This window comes from Sarcophilus harrisii, chromosome 1 (assembly GCF_902635505.1).
Source record: "Sarcophilus harrisii chromosome 1, mSarHar1.11, whole genome shotgun sequence".
Taxonomy (NCBI): domain Eukaryota; kingdom Metazoa; phylum Chordata; class Mammalia; order Dasyuromorphia; family Dasyuridae; genus Sarcophilus; species Sarcophilus harrisii.
The window spans coordinates 309,444,832-309,470,676 of NC_045426.1; the positions used below are offsets into that span (position 1 = coordinate 309,444,832).

The following is a 25,845-nucleotide window of genomic DNA, read 5'->3' on the forward strand; positions in this document are numbered from 1 at the left end:
TATGGAATAAAAGTTAATATTACCATATGATGTGTAGGCTATGTGGAAAGAGTACTAGATTTGTAGCCAGAGGTCCAAAATTCTTACTTTTACTACTTATAACCTGTGTGACCTAAGGCTAGATATAAATAACTGAATCTCACTGACTCTCAGTTTTCTCAACTGTAACTTGAAGGGATTGAATTAGCTGACCTTTAAAGTCCTATATAGCTTTTAACCTATAATCCTATAATCCTAAATTAACTACCTAGCACATGGACTGAAATCATAATTTCCATGGTTTTTAAACAAAAAAGTAGGACTATGTATTAGATAACTATGACAATTTTAAAACTCAGTCATGGTAATTATTACTAATATATATGTATGTATATAACATGTAATATATGCATTACTATGCATATATTATACATATGAAAATATATATCACAAATGAAGTTATGCATAATACTGATTAAAATATTTTAATGTTTTAAATCAGTAACAAATACTTTCAATCATTTTTATAGATAATTATAATTACAAAAGTGATATGGAATGGACTTTTCAATTGGCACTTTCTCTGAAATTTACAGATTCAGGGAATTGCCAAAACAGAGGTCAAAAATTATGGGAATGCTGCTTACAGCACTCAGGGTCCAGCCTGAACCAAACTAAAATGTAATTGGGAAATATTTAACAAAATCAATAAAAACACAATAGATCATAGATAATATAAATATTTGATTTTCTTAGTCAATTTGTACTCATCAGGCATCCTTATGTCCTATTTAGTAGTATCTCCCCCACTCCCCATTTCTATTTCTCATTGACTCCACTGATTTAGATTACAGAGAGTGATTTATTCAGGATTCCAGAGCTAGTAGAACTTAAGAAATAGAATTTAATCACACTTCTTTGCCTCTACATTTTCTACCCATTTCTCCTAGTTATGCCCTTAGGGACTAAGCTTACCTTCCATTTGACAAGCCTTGAAATCCTATTAGATAACTATCTAGTTACTATGTAAATCTCTTCTCCAGGCTAACTATTCCTAATGGTACAATTCCAAGGCCTCTTACCATTCTGGTAACCTTCTCTGGACATACTTGTTAATATCTCTGCTGAAAAATCATGTTCAGATTTGAACATAGTATTCTAGACATACTCTTCCTAAGGTTAAGAAGGACCTTTACTTCCCCCTTCCTATATGTGTCTATTAATATAGTCAAAAGAAATAGCTATTTTTTTTTTTGGCTACCTCACTACTATTGACTCACATTGAACTTAAATATCCACAAATTCATCAGGATTTTTTCACATGAATTTAAAGGTTGAGAATAATATGAAATCCAAAAGACTGAAAATCAGAGGAAAAGCACATTCAGTAAAGGTCACTTTGATAATTACATACTCCTTCATACCTCTCAGATTGGCTAAGATGACAGGAAAAGATAATTTTAAATATTGGAGGGGATGTGGAAAAACTGGACATTAATGTATTGTTGGTGGAATTGTGAAATGATCCAACTATTCTGAAGAGCAATTTGGAACTGTGCCCAAAGGGCTATCAAACTGTGCATACCCTTTGATCCAGCAGTCTCACTACTGGGTCTGTATCCCAAAGAGATCATAAAAAATAGGAAAAAGAGCCACAAGAGAAAAAAATTTTGTAGCATCCCTTTTTATAATGGCAAGAAACTGAAAAGTGAATGGATTCCCATCAGTTGAGGATGGAATAAGTTATGGTATATGAATGGTATGAAATAATATTGTTCTATATTAAATGAATCAACAGGCTGATTTCAGAAAAGGCTGGAAAGAGTTACATAAATTGATGCTAAGTGAAATGAGTAGAATCAAGAAAACACAATACACAGTAACAAGATTATGTGATGATCAGCTGTGATGGACTTCACTCTTTTCAACAATGAGGTGATTCAAGGAAATTCTAATAGACTTGCCAATCACATTCTGAGAATGAATGTGAATCAAAGCATATTTTCACTTTTGTTGTTATTGTTGTTTGTTTTATTGTTGTTTCTTCTTACTTGTGTTTTTCTTTTCCTCTTTTGATCTGATTTAAATTGCACAGCATGACAAATATGGAAATATATTTAGAAGAATTGCACATGTTTAACTTATATTGGAGTGCTGTCTGTCTTGGGAAGAGAGGGAGAAAATTTTGGAACACAAGGTTTTGCAAAGATGAATGTTGAAAATTATCTTTGCATGCATTTGAAAAAATGAAATACTATCAAAAATTAAACATTTTTAAATGGTTAAAAAAAAGATAATTACATACTACTTGTACATATGAGAAGGGATAAAGAAAACAAAGAAAACTTTCCTATTCTATTCTGTTGGCTTCTTTGAAAATAAATGCTCCTCTCCCTTTAGGATTGAGACCTCAACTGGAAGATTCTAAGGAAGTGAACATGATTCACCATGCCAAAACATAATACTGCTGAAAACACTGGAAACTATGCATGAGTCTAGTTAGTCGGATTGGTAACATGGAATAAAAGTATTACAGCCAATCCAAGCTGTCTGGCTGCTGGATTTGGTCATTGTAAACCCTTTGTAGCTTGTAAGTCTTTGCCACTAGCTCTATAGATTATGCTCCTTCCAATCTGTTCATTCTCCTCTGCTGTACTAGTTCTTTCACATTCTGGGGTAGTAGAGTCAGGCCAAAATTCCTCTACTTTACAATTCCTTGGGACTTTTTTCAGTAACCTATTTTGCTTTGGCTCACTGGATTTAAAGTTTAAAAGTACCTTGGTTATCATTCAGTCCAACAGTTCTTAATAGGCACATCCTTGAACTTGGATGTGAAAAAAATTACATTTTCAATATATTTGAAATTAATTTTACTTTATACTCTTAAAAATATTCTGACAAGTGATTAATAAATTTTATCAGCTTATGGAAGGAATCTATGACATACAAAAAAATTTAAGAACTACTAAGGTTATTTAAACCTTTCATTCTACAAATGAAGGAACTAAGCTTATTTGAGTAGTAAATATACCTTGGACTGTTATGATCAGTTTGATTCCTAATGACCAGATTCTCTTTAGCCCTTGTCTCTCATCCCCAATTCACTTACTCGTGCTCTTTAAATTGACTTAATTGACATGTATTTGTATTAACAAGCTAGCAGATAAAGGTAATCATTCTATAAAATGAATTTTTCAATCAAGTATTTTATTGTCATTAGTCTCAGTCCATATCCAGCTGCTATGAGAAAGAACACAATTTGTATCAATACTATCAAAGAGGGCAGGCTAGGAAAGCCCTTATGGGATCATTTACTCTAGACATACTTACACATATGCCATAGTAGAGAACTTATTTCAGGGGAAAAAATTGTAAAATCTCTTTAGAGATTAATTCTGATTCTAAAGTCCTTCGTTAAATCTGCCTACCTACTATATTCTGCCATCTTAACACATTTCATTCCAATCTACCCTGAGCTTTATTGTCATAAGAATCTTTGAATTGGAAATGACCTCAGAAATCATCTAGTCCTGTTTCCCACCTGAAAATCCCCTCTATATTTTTAAAGGCAGCCATCCAGCTCTGCTTGAGCACTTTTAGTGAATTGGAGTTTACCACATGACAAAGCAATTCATTCCATTATATATATAGGACATCTCATAATTCCTTCTCATACCAAGCCAAAATCTACACCTCATAATTTCCAAATACAGTTTTTAAAAAAAAGCAATAATAAGCTTGATCCTTTTTTCACATATTTGCATTTTAAAATTGTGAGACATCTAGGATGGTCTCACTAGGTTATCTCCAAACTAAACATTTCCTTACAATTTTGGTTTCAAGTCTTCTTGCTATATTAGCTGTTTTCTTCTTGAACTCTCTAGTTTATGAAGATATCTTTTAAAATATGATACCCAGAAGTATGCACAATACTCTAGTCAGACATGGAGGGCATAGGGAAAGAAACAATGGGATTACCACCTCCCATGTTTTGGGGTGTTATGTTAATATGACCCAAGACAGCATTGGTTTTTTAGGCAGTTGTCATAAATATGACTAAAACTAAGTGTGCTGTCAACTGAGATTCTAATAATTTTTCTTCTCCTCTTCCCATTAACTCTGATCTTTTGCAAATTCAGTAAAGTGTATAGAGCTAACCTTAACTTCATGAAGATCCACTACATATGATTGGGTGACCCTGAGAAAGTACCTTAATAACTCGATACCTTGAGGCAACTCTCTAAACCTATAAATTCCATTGTATGGGGAAGAGGAAGCTGCTCAACTTAGTGTGGATAGTACATGAATGAAGAAGACTTCTCCACACTGAAGGAATAACAAGTTTATGCCTACTGCCTGAAAAAAAAAGAGGTCTTGCCACACCTCTCCTACTCCAAATTTGTGCATTCCCCCCTTTATTTTTTCTTTTGCTTAACTCAAGACTCTTCTAAATCTTATTTTGACAAATTCAGTCATATCCGTGACCAAAAAGATATTTTTTTTTTCTATCAGCAAGATACTTCCAAAATTGCTTTAAATGAGATCTCGAGAACACATTGTATGTAAGTAAAACTTACAAAATAAAACTTTTTTGAATGAGTAAAAATCCAAAAGTTAGTGAAGACAGAAAAAAGCCATGAAAAAGACTGCAAGCCCAACAATATTAAGCTGGCCCAAGGCAATGATAGGAAATTCAATTTCGGAACTGCTATTTTCAAAGAACCCAATACATTATAGTATGTGCATTATTGTTATATTATATTGAGTAATATCACATTTAAGTAGATTTCATAGCATCATATCAGTGCACAAGGGAATAGAAAAGTGGTTAATAAAACACAGAAGTACAATTTCCTCTCAGTGTTAGTTATGTCCCTATTATACTCAGAGAATAATAATCAGTAAACCACTTAGTTTGACTTGAAAAGTAAAGGAACAGTAATTACTCCTTATATACTATGTCATTAATAAGGGCTTAGGCCTAACACAAGGTAAATTTGGATATTATGAAAATCTGTAGAAGTCAGTGTCCAGTTGAGATAATGACAATCATGGCATTTTCTTAGAAACACACACAAGCTCAAAATATATTGCATATAACAACATAGTAATATGTGTGTACCTAGGGTTATAAAAATAACCCTATGCAATGAATGCAATTTATTGTTAGTTCATTTTATTTTCTTCCTCCTTCATATTTTCCAAGTGCTTGTACTTCTTTTATTTTCCCCCTTTATGTCTTTTTTTAGATAAATTCTAGGATATTAGCATTTGGACAAAGCAACCAAAGAAGCTCAAGTGATGCCATTTCTGAAAGTAAAATGAAGAACATTAATACTTGTAATACTTCAATTGCTCTTAGGAAGTTTTTGAAGAGAAGTTGGCATAGAATTATGAATTATTTCCTTGTTTGCAGTAGCAGAGGTCCTAAGAATGCTCTACATTCAATTTAGTAGAAGCTCATCTAGTAGCTAGTCACCCATATAACACAGTGTGTTTTCCCAATATTAGTAGTAGCTAATAAAATGTTAGTGTGGGGAAATAAGCTCAATAAAAATAATATTAATTCTGGGACAGCAGGGAAACATCACAAGAGTGGAAGTTATAATATTATTCTTTAGTAGGTCACATCCAGCATTGGCAAAACAAAACTACTTAGTTTGTAGTATATATTTTGAAGACAGTATTCAAGTAAAAGAAAATTGTCACAATTTAGCAATCTTCTTTTTTCTATAATCAGTTAAACCTCTGCTTTTCCATGATCCTCGATCCCAAGATATAATGTACTCTCTATCTGAGAGCCCAAAGAAGAAGAAGAAAATTCATTAAAACAAGAAGATTTTCTAAGGATCAGAATTGGAGACAAAAATGATTAATTGAAATCTAACACTTTTACAGATAATTAAAACTTACTCAAATCAGGTACTGAATGACTGGGCTAAATAAGATGAAAAGATAGGACATGGTGGAGACAAGATGTCTCAATAACAAGAACTGTGGAAGATGTAAGGGAGGATCAAGGACAAGGATTAAACATCACTGAAGTTAGTGGAATAAAGTCAATAATGACTGCTACTTGACTCTTTGAGAAACCTCAGCTCACAACAATTTATATTTTGGTATCTATGAAATAAGTGTGTTCGATAGTTATAATATGATGTCCAGCCTTAAATGTCTGTGACCCTTTTTATGGTATCTTTTATCCTCCTGAAGGGAAGATCAGAAAGAGAAGAAGCCAGTCTCCAAAGCTCAGATATTTAGCCTTCCTAGGCTTTCTTTTTGTTTCCACTTTCAACCATCCAATTCTATAGGTAATTAAAACTATCTTAAAGGTAAGAGCTAATCTATCATTTAGACTAAACAAACAACAACAACAAAAAAAAACTAAAATAGGAGTCATTTGGTTCTCAGCTAGTTAAATTTATTTTCTTTCCTCTGTATTTCCTCAAAATAATCTTCAATTGTAAGTGAGAACAATCTCTGGGACTCTCCTCTCCTAAGACTTCCCTATCATCCCTTTCCTCACATAGCTATGAGACTAATGTCACACAGAGAGAGACATTGCCGGGGAACCATCGATGACTCCTTATATAATTGCTAGCCCAACTCCCACTTGCGAGCCAATTACAGGAAAAGGGGGAAAAAAAATCATGTCAATTGTACATTGTTGCTACTACCTCTTTTCTTAGTCAGAATGGAAGTTAATTCCCTTCCAAAAAAGTCTAGAGAACAATCTATTTAAATTATAGTGTTACAATGTGAAGCAAAGATGCATAAGTCAAATACAATTTGGGTTATAATTAGCTATTTCATTGTAGCAAGTTTCTCTGGGAAATCCAGACTTCCTTTAGTCAGCACATTGAATGGCTTCACATTCTTTTTCCCCCTTTTTTTTCTTTAGAATTTAAAACTCCATATGCAGCAAGATATTGGAGACCACAGGTAGGACAGTGAGAAAAATGGTCAGTAATGAGGAGCTACAGGGATACTAAATGAATTGAAGGGGAAAATTATTCAGAGCATTACTGATGGTAGTATATTTTTGTTAATAAGGATAGTAATGAAGTGAGAGAATTTATTCTGGGTACCACTTTATTTTACAGTCACTTTTTATAGTGATACAGAACCTTTCTTAACCATGAATGCTTTTTAAACTTTTTCTAAATTACATGAAAAGATACAATTTCTGGACCATCCACCCCATTCCTTTTAAAATCAAGCCACATTATACTATGATTAATTTTTTATACTGAATTATGAGTCACTAATAAAGTCTTTGGGAAACCAAATTTTTAATGTTTGAAACAGAACTAGAATATGTAGGACAAAAAAACCACATAATCTAGTTAATTTTTAGTGGTCCATATTTACTCCAAACTTTTTTATGGCAGGCAACATATCATAGATTTATTAAAAAGGACAGTAAGAATCCTTAAAATTCAGCTTTTTACATTTTGATGCTATTTATTCTCTGTCATGGATTCCCAGTGACTTCCTTACCCGAGACTAGGAAAGATTTTCCTGATAGGCCTAGTTGCCAGGAAGGAGGCAAGATCGGGACAATGTCCTTAGTAAATCTTTGGGCAAACTATCCCATCATGGAAATCCCTTGAAGAGAATAAAGAGCTCCCCAGGAGGGTGGATGCTATCTATAGACAAGGATAGCATTGATTTTGATTTCTCCACCAAAGGCTATAATTTGACTAGCTGGCTGACTCCAAGGCCTTGCATTGCTCAGTAGACTGAAACAAAGAAAGACTTCATGTAAAAGCATTTTGTCCGGGGAGTGGTGAGTATTAGGGATGTATATGATACACAATACTACTGAATCAGCACACTGCTGGCAAACAACCAGAACCAGCAGGCTATTATTTAGAAGAAATAAATACTGTTGCTAGAGTTTTGCAATCATTTTTAAATTCTGAGGACTAGAGGCTAAGAAGGATAGACAAGAAACAAAGTATGGACCCAGAGAAATGCTGCATAAAATTGTGTATCCTTATGTGGTCTGAATTTTGTCTACCATCAGAAAAATCTAAGGTCACTGAATTATGAGAATATTTACTGAGTCTAAGAGATGGGGGTAAAGATTCCTCTTCCATCCCAAAGATGTCCAAATGTTGTGAGGTTGGTTGGTTTGTTTTAAGTAAAATAAACTTCGATTATCTCCTGAAGCCTTTAAAGTATTTTTGATTCATTTAGAATGTCGGAGATGGAAAGGACTCAGGCACTACTAAATCCAACTCACATCTGAGTGAGCATTCCCTTTTCAATGTACTCAGACTTTTTTTCTGAAGATTTCAAATGAGAAGAGAGTGATAATCCTCATTCTTCCTGTCTTTTTCAGGCTATAATCCTCCCCACATTCATCACCTCTTTTCAACCCTAGTTTTTTCAATCAATCAACATGATATTGAAAAGTCTTCCACCTTCCTGACTGTTCTACTCTGGACCCTCTCTAACTTCCTGACAATGTTCCCAGAAGCAAATGCAATAATCTTGATGTGTGATCAGAGCAGAATACAGTGGGAATATCCACTCCCTCATCTAAAACACATTATGCTTTTCTTAACTCAGTCTAAAATTGTACTCGCTTTCACTTATATAGTAGGAAAAGGGGTGATAATCATTTAAAAATGAAATAAGTTGTTGACATCAATTGTTCTTACATGATATCTTGAGAGCTTCTAGGTCTTTCTGAGGAAGTAAGTAGCCTAGAAACATAGATGAAACATTAGGAAGGACATTCTAATCAAAAATAATTCTACCATAAATCCCACCATGTAATAATTTGAAAATGAATTCTATTATCTAAAAGATCAGGGGATTTAGAATGATGAGGGATCTAGAAATTAGGGAGTTTTTAATGATAATTTTAAAATAATTATTCTTTAAAATTCTGGATTATTACTGGATCATTAAAAACAATTATGGGAAATAGGAATGTTTAGCTGAATGAAGGAATATTTAGAAGAGAATATTGTGGCTGTCTTTTTAACATTTGAAGGGTTATTTCATGGAAATGAGAAAAGTTCTGTGTGGCTAGATTAAGTACAAGTTTCTAATAGTATCAGTTGTCCAACAATAGAACAGGTTGCTTTGTGAAGTAATGAACTTCCTATCTTTACAAGTATTCAAAGGTTAAAAGATTGTTAGCAATGTTGCAGAGATATTTCCTATATTAAGTGGAAAGTTGGAAAAGAAGATTTCATCAGTCTTCTTTTTATCTCGAAGATTTAATCTTTCTACATCCATACTATAATATATATTACTTTGATATGATTGCTACTATAACAGCTGAGATAAGTGGGATTGATACAATGAGTTTTGAGTACTTATGCAAAGGCTGTCAATGCTTTTGGAAGAACATCATTTAATTAGGATCTCCATCAAAGTTCTATTTTTTTTAGCTGTCCTATAGGATAACTTTTAATAATAATAATTGGATAATACATATTTCCCAGTAGAACAAGGTGACACATCTATTGGAGAAGGATGGGGTAAAGTCATGAGTTAGAAGGTTGGGGTTTGAGTATAAGAATGAGATTTAAGAATTCCCCTAAGTGTCATTGTGAATCCTTAGAGAATGGAACATACATTATGTAAATTCCCTTCAAAGTACAAATCTCACATTGAGAAATGAGTGATAAAACTTTTTTGACTTCTCTTTGGAGAATATAACTTTATAGAATTCTTTTCCAAAGCTCCTTTGCTTTGAGAGAAAGAGGAAAGAAAGAATGATTCTCTTTTTTCTTGCCCTAGAAACAAAGTCATACTCCTAGACATCACCTAGACCCAAGCAGGAATCCAAAATAAGAAAAGTAAATAAATAAATAAAACAAAACACATTGGATCGGAATTAAGCAGAATTGGGGTCTATAATCTATTCTTCTCAATTGTGAGCAATTAACTCCAGTTTTTTTTTCATTCTGTAAAAAAGGTGATTAAGGAATACTGTATGATTTCCCTTTTAACTCTAAAATTTATAAATCTGTCTTTTTAGCTGTGTCACTAAGTCCTCAAGCTAATAGAAATTGCCATATTTTCCCCTAAGTCAGAATTCTACTACTATGCAGAGTTCATGCAAAATTCATTTCCAGAAGCATAGAAATATGTTGTAGTGTAACATAACTGGAGATTAGAGGCTAATAATTTTATCAGTGTGTGGAAATTCTGAGAATATAAACTCTTCACCAGTAACAAGTGAGCAACTCATCTGTAACTTAGATTCTTAAAACTTAAAGTAAATGACTTACTCATGGTCACACAGCTAGTATAGTTTAGAGTCCTAATCCTAATTCTAAGCCCTCTCGCTGGGTCCCACTATCCTTCATATATGCATTTTTTTATTAACAGTTATTTATAGTTACATGGCTTAGGATTTACATGGCTTAGGGGATCCATGAGATCAGATACATTTTAATAATAACAATATTTTCATTTCTAATAGATTTATTCCATATAAACAAAAGCTTTGGGGACTGGGTGGGGTATCCTCAATAAGTAAAAATATAAAGGATTCTGGGGTGGGGAAGAGAAGCTTAGGAATTATGACTATAGATAGAACTATAAACGCTTTTTTTTTTACCAAAAACAAAACAAAACTGGACCTATAGGAACTTGCTATCAGCAATTTAAAATCTTAGAGGATTGCCAGTGGTACTATAATCTTAGGTGACTTGCCTGTATACAATCAGTATATATCTTGGCCAGGTTTTGAATCCATGTTTTCCTAAGTACAGAGAACACATGGCACTATATAAATGTTAGTTCTTATTATTATCATTATTATTACAATGGAAGCATAGCCATTGGCAAGTACGAATAGGATCATTCAGAAGAAAAGCTCAGTTTCATTAGTAGAGATTTGGTAGAGGAAAAGGGAATGAGAAAGGCCTTGTCTTTGTTCTTTGACAAAAGGAGAGAATCAGTATTGGGTAGAGTAGGAAGGAAGTTTAATGATTCATACTTGAATATTGTACTACAGTACAATAAACAAAAACAAACCAAAAAACCTACTATTCTATAAGTTAGAAGAACTAGGTTTAAAACACTAATTTTTGACTGGACAAGTTATCTCACTTTCTTAAATCTTGACTTGCTCATCAGTAAAATTGGGGTGATGATATTTGTTTTTCTTGCTTCATAGATCATGAGAAAACTTGAATAACTAAAAAAAGCATTTTGAAGCTAAAATTTTGCTCCCTGAACTAGTTTTAGAAAACCATACTTAAAATGCTTTGTTTTGACCAATTAAAACACACAGCTTGCAACGTGGGTGAAAATGAAAGAGAAAGAGGCCTAATGAATCCCAAGAGAGATTTAAAAAAAAAAAAAAAAAAAGGAAAAGGACCTATATGTACAAAAATATTTATAGCTGCTCTTTTCTTAGAGCAAAGAACTGGAAACTGTTGGAATGTCCATCAATTGGGGGATAACTGAATAAAATTGGGGGTATGTGATTATGATTGAATGTTATTGTTCTATAAGAAATGATGAGCAGGAAACTCTCAGAAAAACCTGGAAAGTCCTCCATGAACTCAAGCAAAGTGAAATGTATTGGGTACACAGTAATAGCAATGTTACGGAATGATCAGCTGTGAATGGCTTTACTATTCTCAGCCCTAGAAAAATCCAAGACTATTCTGAAGAACTTAGGATGAAAATACTATCCATAACCACAGAAAGAACTGATTGTGTCTGAATAAAAATTGAAGCATGGTTTTTTTTTTTTTTTTTACTTTTTCTTGAGAGTTTTTTTTTGGGGGGGGGTGGGTAAAGATCTGTTTTCTTTTGCAACATGTCTTTTATAGAAATGCTTTGCATAGCTACATGCCTTCTCAAGGTGGGGAGCAGACTGGAACTTGAAGTTTTAAGAACAAATGTAAAAAATTGTTTTATATGTAACTGGGGGAAATAAAAATATTAAATAAAAAAGAAAAAGCCTAGAGGAGCATCTTCCAATCATCATCATCATCATCAATAAAATAGCAAGAACAATAGCTAGGATTTATATAGTGCTTTAAGATTTGCAAAGCAGTTAATGCATATTATCTCACCTGGGAGATGGCATCTTATCAGCAAGGTTGTCAACCGCAAAATGAAGGTACTGTAAGGAACACATAGTATACAATGCCACAGTTGCACCACAGGGAAGTGAGCATTTTGTGTACTCATCTTTTCAAGGAACTTGCAGGTGTGCATGAATTTAAACACTATTCCTGCGATTAGATATCTGCTTTCTAAGCCTCCAGATGAAATCCAGTCTCTCTTACTGCACTTGAAGACCTATGTGAATTATAAGGCTTTTTCCATCATAAAGGTGTGAACCACACAACTCACACAAAAGAAAATACCAAGATTTCTTCCTGTGCTTCCCTATTAACCCCTTCAATAATTTTTTTTTAAAAGAAGAGACTACCTTATCATGGTGAAGGAGTTAATGTACCTGCCAGAGATGTCTAACACTATATCGGATAGCGAGGAGCTAAAATACAGGAAGAGCCTGGCTCATTAAAGGCATGTTCTCAAAGGCCATGGAGCATTTTGCTGTTGTGCCTATCTCTAGGACACCCTTGTTGGCTCCCATTAGGAGTGTACAAATCCGATGGGAAGGTTGTGGGAGACTTTCAGCAGATTGCAGAGGTGTTAAAAATAGATGTTAAGTTGCTAGTGGAGATACTTGGCGAATTCTCTACTTGCAAATTTCTGATTATAATATGTCAAGAGTAAAATACCTTGTCAGGAGTAGTATATAATATATAATAGTATTGGCTCTGTCAGCAAACTGATGCATGATATTTTTGAGCCCTACTTTAAATCTGAATTCAGCAGAAAATGTCCTGTAGGGAACAATCTTGGCCCTTGGGGATTTAACTGGATGACCTAATAAGTTCTCCCAGTCTTTACTTTTTCAGATGCTGTGGTAGCTCTGGGTGTATTCAGACTCACATTATATATGCTCTATGCTATGTGTTAAATCATATGCATGCATTGTACACAGTTGGAGCACTGGGATTTTTTTTCTTACCTGCACTTGCTATTAGTTTTTCAAACTTGCCTAATGGTCTCCATTGTGACAGACTGAATATTTGCACTGATAGTGGCACTAGACCCTATGCTTATAAATTTAGGAGAACTTTAAGGATGCCTAAGATATATACCTTATCCCATTTAAAACACAATGGTGGCCAGCTCCCATAAACCTTCTAGGCTGCCCCTGAACCAAATAGAATCTTGGGTTGGAAGGACTGTACATTGAATTTATTCTATTGCTATATTTATATTCTGTAGAAGAGTCAAGTCCTGACACAGCTACTTCTCTGAGGTTACAACTGGAATTAGAGACAGGCAGATACATAAGAATTCCTTCTCCTGGGTTGGAATTAGAGGAAGGCAGAAACTTAAGAATTCCTTCTCCTAGCTATTAGTCAAAGTAACGTGAATTACAGAGCTAGAAAGGTCCTGGAAATAATGCAGTTCTAGTTCCTTATTCTATTGATTAGAAAAACAAGAACAAGAAAAGCTAAATGTCTTGTTAGGTCGCACAGAAAGCAAAATAGGATTTAAACCCAGGTCTTCTGCCTATAATTCTATGATTTGTACTATATCACACTATCCCAAATAACATATGAGGAAGAAATGAGGTCATAGAGAACAAGCTACCTCCCATTTTTAGCAAATAATTAGTTGTTTTGTTTTGTTTTTTACTTTTTTTATACATCATATTCACTCCTGAATATGTCCCTCTTTTCCTCCCATAACTTTCTTTTTATTTTTGGTCCTATGAATGGAGCATAGCATAAAGAAGCTTAATAAATATTTGTTAACTGAGCCAGTCCTACTCAGTTAGCAACCCATTTTAACAACATTTTTTTTTATGAGGGAGAAAAAAAAACAGTTTAGAAAAATTAACAGTGAACCACCACATTTACCATATTTGACATTAACCATGTATCTAATATTGCAAATATATGGTCCTTCACCAATATAATGAAAAGAAATAACGTACCTTTTCAAAAAATTAGGTTTTTTTAAAGCCATCTTAGAAATTTCTTTATTATTCACTTCTTTGAAATTTCTTCTTGCCTTCCTCCCACTGCACTATCTGTTCCTCTAACATAATACATATTTCCAATTTTTGATGATCTCTTCCTTATATGAATTCTATAATATTTCAATTCTGTCCCATAATTTAAATCTTTTGACTTCTTATTGTTTTCTACTTAGTTTTATTAGGTTTATCTTGACTTCCTTTTTGAATTACAAACTCCTCATGCCTAAGTAACATGAACTTCAATTTTTTTCTAGCCCCTAAACCATAAGGTTAGACATAAAATATATATTTAATAACTACTTGATGGCATGAGTTTTTCTTATCCCTAATCAGAGAACTATTCCTGCCACCATGCCAAACAGCTTGAGTAAAACTAATCAATACAATCAAAACACCTCATTCATAATTTTTTTAACCATTTGCAAGCAAGAGGAGAAATGAAAAGTGATAATCCTTAAAGACTACTAATGGTACCAAAGAAATGAATACAATTCCAAAGGCCAAATGATTTTAACACTTAATTGGATAAGTTTCCAAGTACAAAAAAAATAAAAATAAAAACAGTGTACATATGATCTTCAAATCAGAGAGGCCATGGATGCTACCAGGAAGGAAGTAAAGATACTTTCTAGTCAAAATAATCTCAACCCCCATTTGGATAATATTCCAAGTACAAAAAGCAGTTTGCTTTTACATTTAGACAGAAGAAATAAGGAGAACAGAAGCAAATCCTTTGGTTCAAAATGGATGACAAACTCCTAGACAGAGAGGATGCAAAAGGTGAATGGGGAGGAAAAAAGGCTGACCAATTTTCAATGGTGAATAGCTTATCTGTGGAGTACACAGCCCAGTACTGGGAGAACCAAGGCATAATTCTCAAGAAAGTGCACTGTGATCCTCCAGGGGATAATTAACTCTTTCAGGCTACTTGAGGGTGAGCAGCCAAAGCCCTGGCGCCAGAAATAGGTCTCCTCCAGCTAATAAACGTCTTACTGTGGACTTCCCCCTTTACCACCAGGTAAGCAAGCTCAAGGTCAAGCCTTCTCAGGGGATGGGACTGCTACACTTACTGTGGCTGTGCCGGAGACAGTCTGCGCACTCGTGTCCGTGGCACTCTGTTCAGAATGCGTCTGCGCTGGAGGGTACATGTTTAACGTGTGCTCTGGGACTGTAGTCTGGCCTGTGTACTCTGGAGCAGGATGAGGATGGGGAGCCGTATATTCTGCAGGGATGCCATTCTGAGGGGGAGCAAACTGGGCGGAGGCATAAGGCTGTGCCATAGTGTCAGGAGCTGCTGTAGCTTCCTGATTACCCTGGAAAACACAGGAAAAGGAAAAGGGAAGAGAAATCAGTTAGTAGCCATGCAGAAACTTCAGAATACAAAGAGAGTTAAGGGCCCAACTTTAACTTCTCCTTAAAGATTGTGCTTTATTTGATCCTAAAGTGCCCTGATCATACTACTGTCTTGGAACAAATGAACATGCAGCTCTCTACATCACAGTTGACTCTTAATTTCATAACTAAAATGCCACAAAAGATCAAATTAAGTGTAACCCATGAAGGACTTGACATAAATGGATGTATTCTTTTTTAATGCAATATATGCATACATATTTATACAATTATCTTGCTGCACAAGAAAAATCAAATCAAACAAGAAAAAAATGAGAAAGAAAATAAAATGCAGCAAACAATAATAAAAAGAATGAACATGCTATGTTGTGGTCCACACTCAGTTCCCACAATCTTCTCTCTGGGTGCAGAGGGCTCTCTTCATCACATTGGAATTCCATTGGAATTGGTGTGAATCACATGGATATATATTCTTTACAGTACTAAACATGAAAGTCTACTCAAGGTTTTATACTACTCAGGGCAGCACAATGAGGAGAATCCTTTTTAATCTTTTAACCTACCAGAGTGTCGCCTTCATTTTTGTTATTGCTTTATGAGTATTATTTCCAGAGGGAGTCAACCAATCTAAATTCCAGATCCTCATTTGGACATAGATTTTCCACTATCATGTCTCAGTTTGAAATTTCAACAAAGTGTATGCTTTTTAAAAATTGGTAAAAATTGGCCATCTTTGAGGTTTTGGGGCCTAAGTGTGGATCCCAACACAGTATTTTCACTTTTTTGTTGTTGTTTGCTTGCATTTTGTTTTTTTTTTTTCATTTTTTTCTTTTTTTGATCTGATTTTTCTTGTGCAGTATGATAATTGTGGAAACATGTATAGAAAAATTGCACATATTTAACATATATATTGGATTACTTGTCAACTGGGGAGAGGGTAGGGGGAAAGGGAGGGAGAAAAAAACTTGGGACACAAGGTTTTGCAAGAGTGAATACTGAAAACTATGCCTGTGTTTTGAAAATAAAAAGCTTTATAAAAATTTTTGCCACCTTTTAAAGTGAAATATAATCTAACAGTAAAGTCCCATTTTAAATCATCTTAATATATGATTGTGATCCTAAATCCTCAAGATCTTGAAGTTTTTTACCAAATTAGAAAGAAGCAGACTTATGGAGAGGATGTGTACCTACAATGTAAAAATCATCTAAGTAGCAGGAGAGAAGTCTACTAATAAAAAATGGTCAAACAAGAAAATTTCTTAAATTTTTTTTTATTTTTTTAAGCATCATTATTTTTTAAGCAAGTCAACATTCAACAAAGAGATGATGGGAATAAGGTGAACATCAGTGAAGACTGACCCTAGACCAATGAAACCAGAATTTCTCTAGAATTATGTAAGTATTTAAATGTATGCTACTTCCAAAAGTCCACCCTTTACATGAACTACAAATATGCAATGTAATAGAGTGACAAAGTAAAATTTTTGCCCCCTCTCCTCTATCTCTCTCTTATGCAGAGGGTCTTAATCTTTTTTTGGTCTCATGACCTCCTTTGGAATTCTAGTGAAGTTGATAGATAGCACCCTTTCTCTTAATTATTGTTTTAAATGAATGAAGTTTAATACACAGGAAACAACTATATCAAAATACAGATATATTTTTTAAAACTTTAAGATTTTTTTTTCAAACTCTTCATTATAGAAGCCTTAATGGAATGGGATATTACTATTCTACAAAAAAATTATGAACACAAAGATGAGAAGATGTACAAAATGATGGAGAGTGAAGTAGGCAAAGTTAAGAAAACAATGTTTGCAGATACTAGAACAGTATAAATAGGGGAATATAGACAATAAATGCTGTGAAATTGTAATGGCTGCAATTGGCCCCAAAGAAGAAATAGGGCAATGTAACTGTCTCCCTTCTTAGCAGTGGTAGACAATTATGGATGTGGAATACTGAATAAAACATCAAATTTTTTGATAGATTTGTTAAATTTGCTAAATTGTATTTCCCCCCTCTTTTTATATAAGGGATGTCACTTTTCTATAAGGGATACAAAGCAGGGAAGGATATAATAGAAAATGTAGATAATGGAAAATGTAAAAAACAAAAGATAATCAAGAAATTTAAAAATTAAAATAAAACCTATCTTATAAAACATCTTCTTTCAATAACTTTTAGACAATAGTATGCCAGAGAATGTAATACAAATGCCTTAATTTCACTTATTCATTCTATTTGCATATACTAAAGAAATCTTTATAATTAAACACCAAATAATTATATCCCCTATCTTCTATGGTCAATTAGATATGACTTTAGTGTATGTGTTGTTTATGTATATATGTATGTATATATATATATATATATATATATATATATATAATTATAGTAGGGAGAATGGTGTCAGAAATATGAACATCTTCTAGGTATCTATCATAAAGTATCAAACAGACTTTTCCACTGGAGGATCTGGTCACAGTGAAACCTTTCAGCAAAGAAGAAAGAAAATAGTGCTTAATCCTAGAATGCAAAATCTGTATATTTATTGTGAAGGTAAAAAAACCATTATGATATTGGTAACAAGTCTAGAAAGAAATAAGCATAGGGTAAGTTAAGACAATTATACAATACATTACAGTTCCATTAAATCCTTTCCTCCCCCGTACTAATCTCTATCACCCAGTTTATTGTTTGGAAGTAAAAATACAAATCAATTCCTAGGGATGTTGAGGAGACCAATCCCTCTTTACTGTGGGTGGAGAAAGCTCCCATTACTGGGAGAAGTTGATGGGGTTTAGAAAAAATTCAAGAAAATCATCTCTTCCCACATTCCCTGTACTTTCTGATTTAGAAACTCACTGCTATTTCTAGCCCAAGTAACATCCTCCTCCTCTCCCATTTGCCTCCACATGACATGGACCCATCTAAGAATATAACTGCAAGTAAAGAAATCTTATCATAAGTGCTTATTCTCACTGGCAAAACTGAAACCTGGAAAGCTCAGAACTATGAAAAGAACTTTTGAAGGGCAGGCAAACCTAGTCCTTCACAGAGGGTCACAGTGGCCCCTCTCTGATTACATAAAAGAGCATTTAGAAATTTTGACAGAGAGAAAGGCAGACAAGACTGATAATAGGCAAAAATGGAAACAAAAAAAAAAGATATATTAGGATAAAGATATCTGTCCTTTTAAATTTTCTTTTCCTAAAAACAGTAGTATTATATCTTCTGACCTTCTCCCTACCATAGATCTGGGAAGGAAGGAGACAGACAACAAAATGCTATATGTAGATATATATAGATATAGATATATAGATATATATTAGTTTCAATTTCACCATATGCTTTTAAATGTTTGAGATGCCCAATAAAATGGTTCAGTTCATGATTATTTGTTTACTACTGCCAGGCTCCTAAATGATATAGCCAAAAATTCTATAATGGATTTTAAAAAGAAGTCAGGACCTAATAGTTTGGGTCAGGGATAATTGTGGGAGACAAAAGATGGACTAGAGAGGCAAAAAAAGAGTCTCTTTCAATCATCCATAGTCTATTCACAATATTTTTACAGGGATACAACCCTCAACTCTAGGAACAAAAGAAAACTATGAACTTTTCATGGTCATATATAAATTCAATCTAGCCTCCCCCTAATAGTATCCTTAGGAATTATTGCTGTATGGCTGTAAGAAAATATTTTGGATACTTTAATAAATAAGCTTCTAGATATAGGGTCCAAGAAAGATTTGTTTAATATCAAATTAAATGTAGAATATAGTAAAGGAATGGATTAAAAGACAAAAGACTTGCAATCAAATACCATTCTAACTTTATGTCTTCATTTTCCTCAGTTATAGATTGGAAAGAATATTGATCTGTGCCCCACTTCCCAAGGGTGCTGTGGGAATAGTATTTTGGATCTGTCAAGAGTTCCATTAATATTATCATATATAGCAAGATGTGAAAATTCTTAAAAGGGAAAAAATGATATGTGGTAGTAGTAGAGTCAGTTATAATCTAAAAGACCAGGAATAGAGTTATATCTCCAAGAAACACTAGCCTCACAGCAATGGGCAAGTCATTTAAATCTGTCTCAGTGACACTAAGGTTATAATCATTAAATAAACATCCATTAAATGTTTAGGTACTGGGATACCAAGACAAAACTAAGTCACAGATGAGTTGTCTGTTTGCATTAGCAAAGGGAGTTTCCATAGTAAGTATTCTCTCTAATGATAAAATTATAGATTTAGGGACTTTTCTTCTCTTCCTCTCACTACTCCTTCCCCTCTCCCAAAAATCATTACTCATTAATGTAAAACAAAATGAATCAAGTAAAAAGTGTGTATATACTACATAAGTTCTGAAGCATACGTATCAACTCTAATCTTGATGACTGGAGTCTGCCCAGATTTTGCTCCTTGACAATAGCAAGCTCATAGGTGAGATGTGATGACATTTGGAAGAGGGGACATTGAGGTGGACAAAGAACACCACTTAAGATATGCTATCCTGGGCTAAAGGACAAGACTTGGTCATCAGGGATCCCCAAGTATTGTCCTGAGAAGGTGAATCAAGTGGTAGACATGGTATAAGACCAATGTTGCCACAAAGTCACTGGCAGCTAATGTCCAGGTGTATTTATTCTCAAGATTTTTATCCTCTACCTGGAGTTCAAAAACAGATGTTGCCAGGACCCCTACTGTTTCTCATTAACACTGACAGCAGTTCCAGGAGACCCTAATTAATATTTGTAACATTCACACTTTGTGCTAATTACAGCTAATATTTAATTAAGAGCTCTGCACTTTGTGTGGAATTTCTTACTAGTAGCTTTAAATTACTTTTGATACAGTATCTCTGTCTACCCTAGAAACACCTCCAGATGCCTAATCCAGAAGAACCCATTTTGTCCCAGGTCAGAACTCTAAATAATGAGACAATAAAAGGGTTAGATTTTCATTGCAACCTCCATATAGCTTGAGGACATATCATTTCCTAGACATGGAAGGAAACATGTTCCTAGTTGAAACTTGATAATCACTCTCTCAACTTCACTATGACACTTTCAGACATCATTATAGTTAGGGACAGTTTTGCTAGACATGGACTTGTGCAACAATACATCTCAAAAAAAAATTTCCTTTTTTCTTCTCTTACCTATTACTAAGTTAAGGCTATTTTTATTTTAAACCTAAAGTTAAGGTAGGACACTGTGATGTCTGGATTTGGGGGATGTTTTCAAAACAAAACAGAAAACCAGCAGTTTCTTCCTTTCTTTCCCCCTCATTGCCCTCTTCTCTAACCAAACATCCAGAGACAGACAATGGTGCAGACGTCTGCACCTATCTCCTTTAAGGGACTTCAAAAATCAAATGTGTAGTTTGTAGAACCTAGTTTTTCTCTGGGTTACTTCAGTATTCAATGACTGAATAACTACTATTAGTAGGCATTTTAAAGACACAAAAATCACCCATTTGGGGATATTATATTTCAGCTTCCCAGCTGCATTCTAGAAGGTATAATGTATAACAGTGTGATTACAGGAAAACCGCTAGTGGATCCTTGCACATTGATGGAGAAACACAAAACATGCCTATTAATGTACCAGATTTGGGTTAACATTTACAGACGTGCCAAAAATACAATCAAGCTGCAACTCCATCATTATAGCGTGTGCTATTTCCTTTGGTGTTTTTCATCTAATCAAAGAATACTTTAAAATATATATGTCTGATGCCTAGTAAAAAAGGAAATCTTGTATAAATTTAAAGTTGTTTTTAACCGAAGCATGGAAATGCCAGGAAATCATCTCCATTTTAAAACTAATACAGTCTGGTTATTATGTGTGACAATAGTATGTTTCTTTGGGTGAGCAGATTTATATATTCCCCTTATATTACCAAGAAGCCTTTTGGGCAAATAATTCATTCTATACTCTTAAGTTTTCCTATTTAAGGTGAGCTAAGGAGAAAAGAGTGCTTTATGTCAGACCTGGAAATCCATTTTTCTATGTGGTTTAATAAAATACTTTTTGGCAAATGAAAGAACAAAGGGTGGCAGACAGTCAGACTTTGCAAAATGTTTTGGACTGAAAACTAATGAAAACCACATTTTCAACTCAAAAATATTCTTTACGTGGCAGTGTATAAAATCTAGTTCATTGCTTTCAACTTAAATGCTTGGCTCTTCAAGAGTGAAAAGTGCCTGAATTTCATAACCATTAATACTGACTTAAAATCCAACAAGTTTTCAACTTTAAAAGACAAAGTTTTTGAAGTTCCTCTAATATCCCTCTCCTCTGCGTTTTAGTTCTTCAAGAGCCTTTCTCATTCTGAAGAAGCTCTTCCATTCCAAACACACCTTTTATAATGAAGAAATACATGAAAGTGTCAAGTCTTAATAAGCCAGCTGAGTCCATCCACACAGCACCAGAAGACAATTCATTCCTCCAGGTCCTTTCTCTCCCCCATCCCCACCAGTACCGCTATATAGGAACATCAGTTTATTCTAGAAAACTACTGTTCTTGGTGATTGCCTACAGTTTTAATCTTGCTGACAGTTTTTTTTTTTAAGTTGAGTTTAGTAGTTTGTGCATTTAATTTCTTTAGTCAGAAATATTGCATATTCAGAGAAAGCATTTTATACTGTAGTTAAATGAGCCAAACTACATCATATCCTCAGGGCATTTAGACAAAGAGGAAAAATGCAAAATTACCCATTAACCTGCAGTTAGTTATAAGACCATCTCAGTTAGATCAAGCACAGCAAAGACAGACAGACATACACATACACTCACACATACACAGCACAACCACTGCTGCAGTTTGCCTTCCTCCAGAATGAAGCAAAATGGTTATCACAGGAGGCTTTCACGCAGTCAGACAGCTTAATAGGGGAAAGTCTCCGGCTCTATTCAAATCACAATTTCAAGTGAAAGATAAAATGGTAGGAAAAAAAAATACCTGCTGCACCATCCTGCTTCCTTTATCCTCCATAAACTTAGCAGCTGTTCTAGTCCCAGGCCATGGAGCATCTGCCCAAGGCAAGCATCAATTATGGATGAGGGTGTGTGTGCTATGTAATGTGTGGATGAGTGTGGATGATAGGGGTGTTGAAGAAAGGGGAGCTAATGTAAGCCTTGCTGACCTCCCACTCAACATCTGACTGCTCCCAAAACCTAATCCAGATGGGACTCTTTCAGCTTGCTAGGCCTTGCCCCATCAATCACAGCAGGCCCCTCCTCTGGCTCCTGCTCTGAGTTACAGAGTGCACCATTGAGCAGATGATTATATACAGGAGAAGAAAAAACACAGCTTGACTACATTAATAGCTGTTTAAAAAACATTAGAAATGCTACTATATATGTTGCCTCGAGCTGAAAATTTTCATTACTAAACTAAATATATTGTATGCAAAGTTATAAAATCTACTAGAGGGATTGGTCCTTTTATTTTATTTGGGAGGGGGAATGGAGAGAGATCCAAGAAGGGTAAAAAAAAAAAAAAGCATGCATCAAAAGGGAGGGACAACTAGCCAGAGCAATCCTATATGCACTTGAGATTAATGTCTAATTTATAGTAATGCTTCTACATTAATGGTAAACTGCATTTTTAAAATTCCTTATGTATCTTCCATCAATAATGAATGCAGTCTCTTTACTTTTTAAGTTAAATATATTTTTTTCTTTCTCTATGATTAAAAAAAGAGAAATGTCAAAACAATTTCTGTATTTTATTTGGCCTAGTCTTTCTCACTCACCAAGGGAAAGATTTGAGAGGCACATCTAACCTTACTTCCAGGGAGCCGCTCAATGGAGTAATGCCTCCCTATTAAAAGAACAGGTCTTGAGACTCTGGAGGGATGGCTGAAGTTTCAAAAATGATTAAACTTGTAATTAAATCACATAACAGAGAAAAAGGCAAAGGCAGAACAAGCAGCCCCAAAGAATTCAACTTTCCTGACAATCTGTCATAGGTTGTCAGAAGTTACAAGACTCAGTACCCCAACAGGGGAATTTTTTTATCCCCAATTCTCCCAATAAAAAAAAATCTAGATAAACAGTATTTGCACCATCATTAAACTTCCATTTCCAATCACACCCAGGAGACATCTTTAACTCAGCTATATCAGCAACTAGTCAGGAAGGATAAAAACAGTGCTTCCAAGCTCCTCTCAAGGCCTTTATGACCTCCTTACCCCAAATCAGTGTAGTACAAATGGAGAAGGAGGGAGGGAAGGAAGAAGTGAAGGGAAGGAAGGAAGGAAGGAAGGAAGGAAGGAAGGAAGGAAGGAAGGGAGGGAGGGAGAGAAGGAAGGAGGGAGGGAGGATGGAAGGGAAGAAGGGAGTGAGAGAGAGAGGGAAGGAGGGAGGAAGGAAGGGACGAAGGGAGTGAGAGAGAGGGAGAGGGAGGGAGGGAAGGATAGAAGAGGGAAAGTAGGGAATGATAGAGGGATAGAAGAGGGAAGGGAAGGAGGAAAAGAGAAAGGGAGGGAAAGAGGAAGAAAGAAAGGGAAGGAGGGAGAGAGAAAGGGAAAGAAGGGAAGGGAGGGAAGAAGAAAGGGAGGGAGGGAGGGAAGGAAAAAAGAAAGGAAAGGAAAAAGACAAGGCAAGGCAGGAAGAGAGGAAGGAAGAAAGAGAAGAATGGGGAAAAAAGAAGGGCGGGGAGGGAAAAAGAGAGAAATTTTTTCTACACAGAAAGTTACAAGATGGAGCAGATGTTCTTTGCTCTGCTTTTAACTGCAATGCTGGCCAAGTAACTTCTAGTCAATCCCTCATTCAACCAACAAGCATCTAATAAAATGCCAGCATTGTTATAGGTGAAAATAGCAATTCTTATTCTCAAGCAGCCTATGATCTAAAAAAGAGACAACAAATACATGTGTAAATTAGGTTCACTGGATCATAGGTTTAAGAACTGCAGAGGAACTTTTAGGTACTGAATCTAAACACAATTTACAGTTAATATTTACATAATACTTTACTATGTGTCAGGCATGTGCTAAATGCTTTAAAATTATTATCTCACTTGATCTTCACAAAAACACAAGGTAAATTGCCAGGGTTATCCCCATTTTATAGACAAGAAAAGTGAAGCAGACAGAGGTGAAGTAATTTATTTATCCAGGATAACACATCTAGTAGGTTTGTGAGGCTGGATTTAAACTCAGATCGTATCTGACTCTAAGCCTAGTGCTTTATCCACTGTACAATTTAGCTCTAGAAACTTACTATCTCTTTGACTTGGGCAAATCATTTACCTATTTGCCTCCATTTCCTCATCTGGAAAATGGGGTATATAATAAGGCTTATCTCCCAGGGTTGTTGTGAGACTCAAATGAGATAATTGCAAAGCACTTACCACAGTGCTTAGAATATAGTAAATTTTATATAAATGTCAGTTATTATTATTGTTGTTGATGCTGATGATGATCATTCTTAGAGGTGAGAACCAGGGAAATTAAGTGACTTGCTATAGGAAATGTCAGAGGCTCAAATAAGTACAAATAGATATGAAGTAGTTATGGGAAGGAGAGAACTAGTACTTAAGGGAATCAGGAAAGGCTTCATACAGATGGTCTTCTTTGAAGGTGTGAATTACTTTGTGAGTCTTGGTTTTTTTTAATCTATAAAAGGAAGGGATGATAGGTGATTTTTAAGATCATTCCCAGCTCTAATTCTGTAAATATATTCTCATTGCTTAAGGATCTTTATTAACTCTTTTCACTGTTTAATCCATAGCTGGAGTAGGATTCATAGTTCCATAGAAAGAATGAGAGTTTTTGAAGGAAAAGTTGTTCAGTTTTCAGTTGTGTCTGACTGTTCCTGACCCCATTTGGGGTTTTCTTAACAAAGAAAATGGAGTGGTTTGCCATTTCCTTCTCCAGCTCATTTTACAGATGAGGAAACTGAGACAAATAAGGGTTCACATAACTAGTAAGTGACTGAAGTCAGATATGAACCCAGAAAGATGAATCTTTGTGACTCTAGACCCAGCACACATTATTCACTGCATCACCTATTTATCTTTCTTTGAGATAAAGTATCTGGATTCAAATCCATGCCTCTCTGCTAACTGATTCTATAACCCTAGACAATACAGTTAATCTCTGTTGGCTTTAGTTCCTCATATATAAAACAAAAATGTTGTATTACATAACTTCTGGGGTCTCTTCCAGACCTACACTGAACATTTTACAAGATACTTGGACGTCCCTTATCCATCAGACTCTTGGACTTGATTTAGAAAGAAAAGTCTAAAAATTTTCCCCTAAAGAACTTTTCAGTGAATGGTAAGTAAACATTTTTTTTAATTTAAAGAAAATAATAGAATCCCCAAATCCTTGCCCCAAAGCACTAAGAATTTTCAAAATAGCAAGAGTTAGGACAGAGAGTAAAAGAGAGAGAGAGAATAAATATGTAAGCATGAAGCTATTGATAATAAATATTG

The 25,845-nt window shown here is 34.6% G+C and overlaps 1 protein-coding gene across 29 annotated transcripts in view; it reads right to left on the reverse strand.

The window, feature by feature from the left end:
* The window catches only part of RBFOX1 (RNA binding fox-1 homolog 1), a 1,689,737-nt gene that overhangs the window by 156,646 nt on the left and 1,507,246 nt on the right, over window positions 1-25,845 (reverse strand). For all 29 annotated transcript variants that reach the window (XM_031951810.1, XM_031951238.1, XM_031951046.1 and 26 more), the window contains one exon: window positions 15,106-15,348. In XM_031951810.1, coding sequence (XP_031807670.1) covers window positions 15,106-15,348 — 243 coding nt within the window. The remainder of the gene's footprint in view (window positions 1-15,105; window positions 15,349-25,845) is intronic.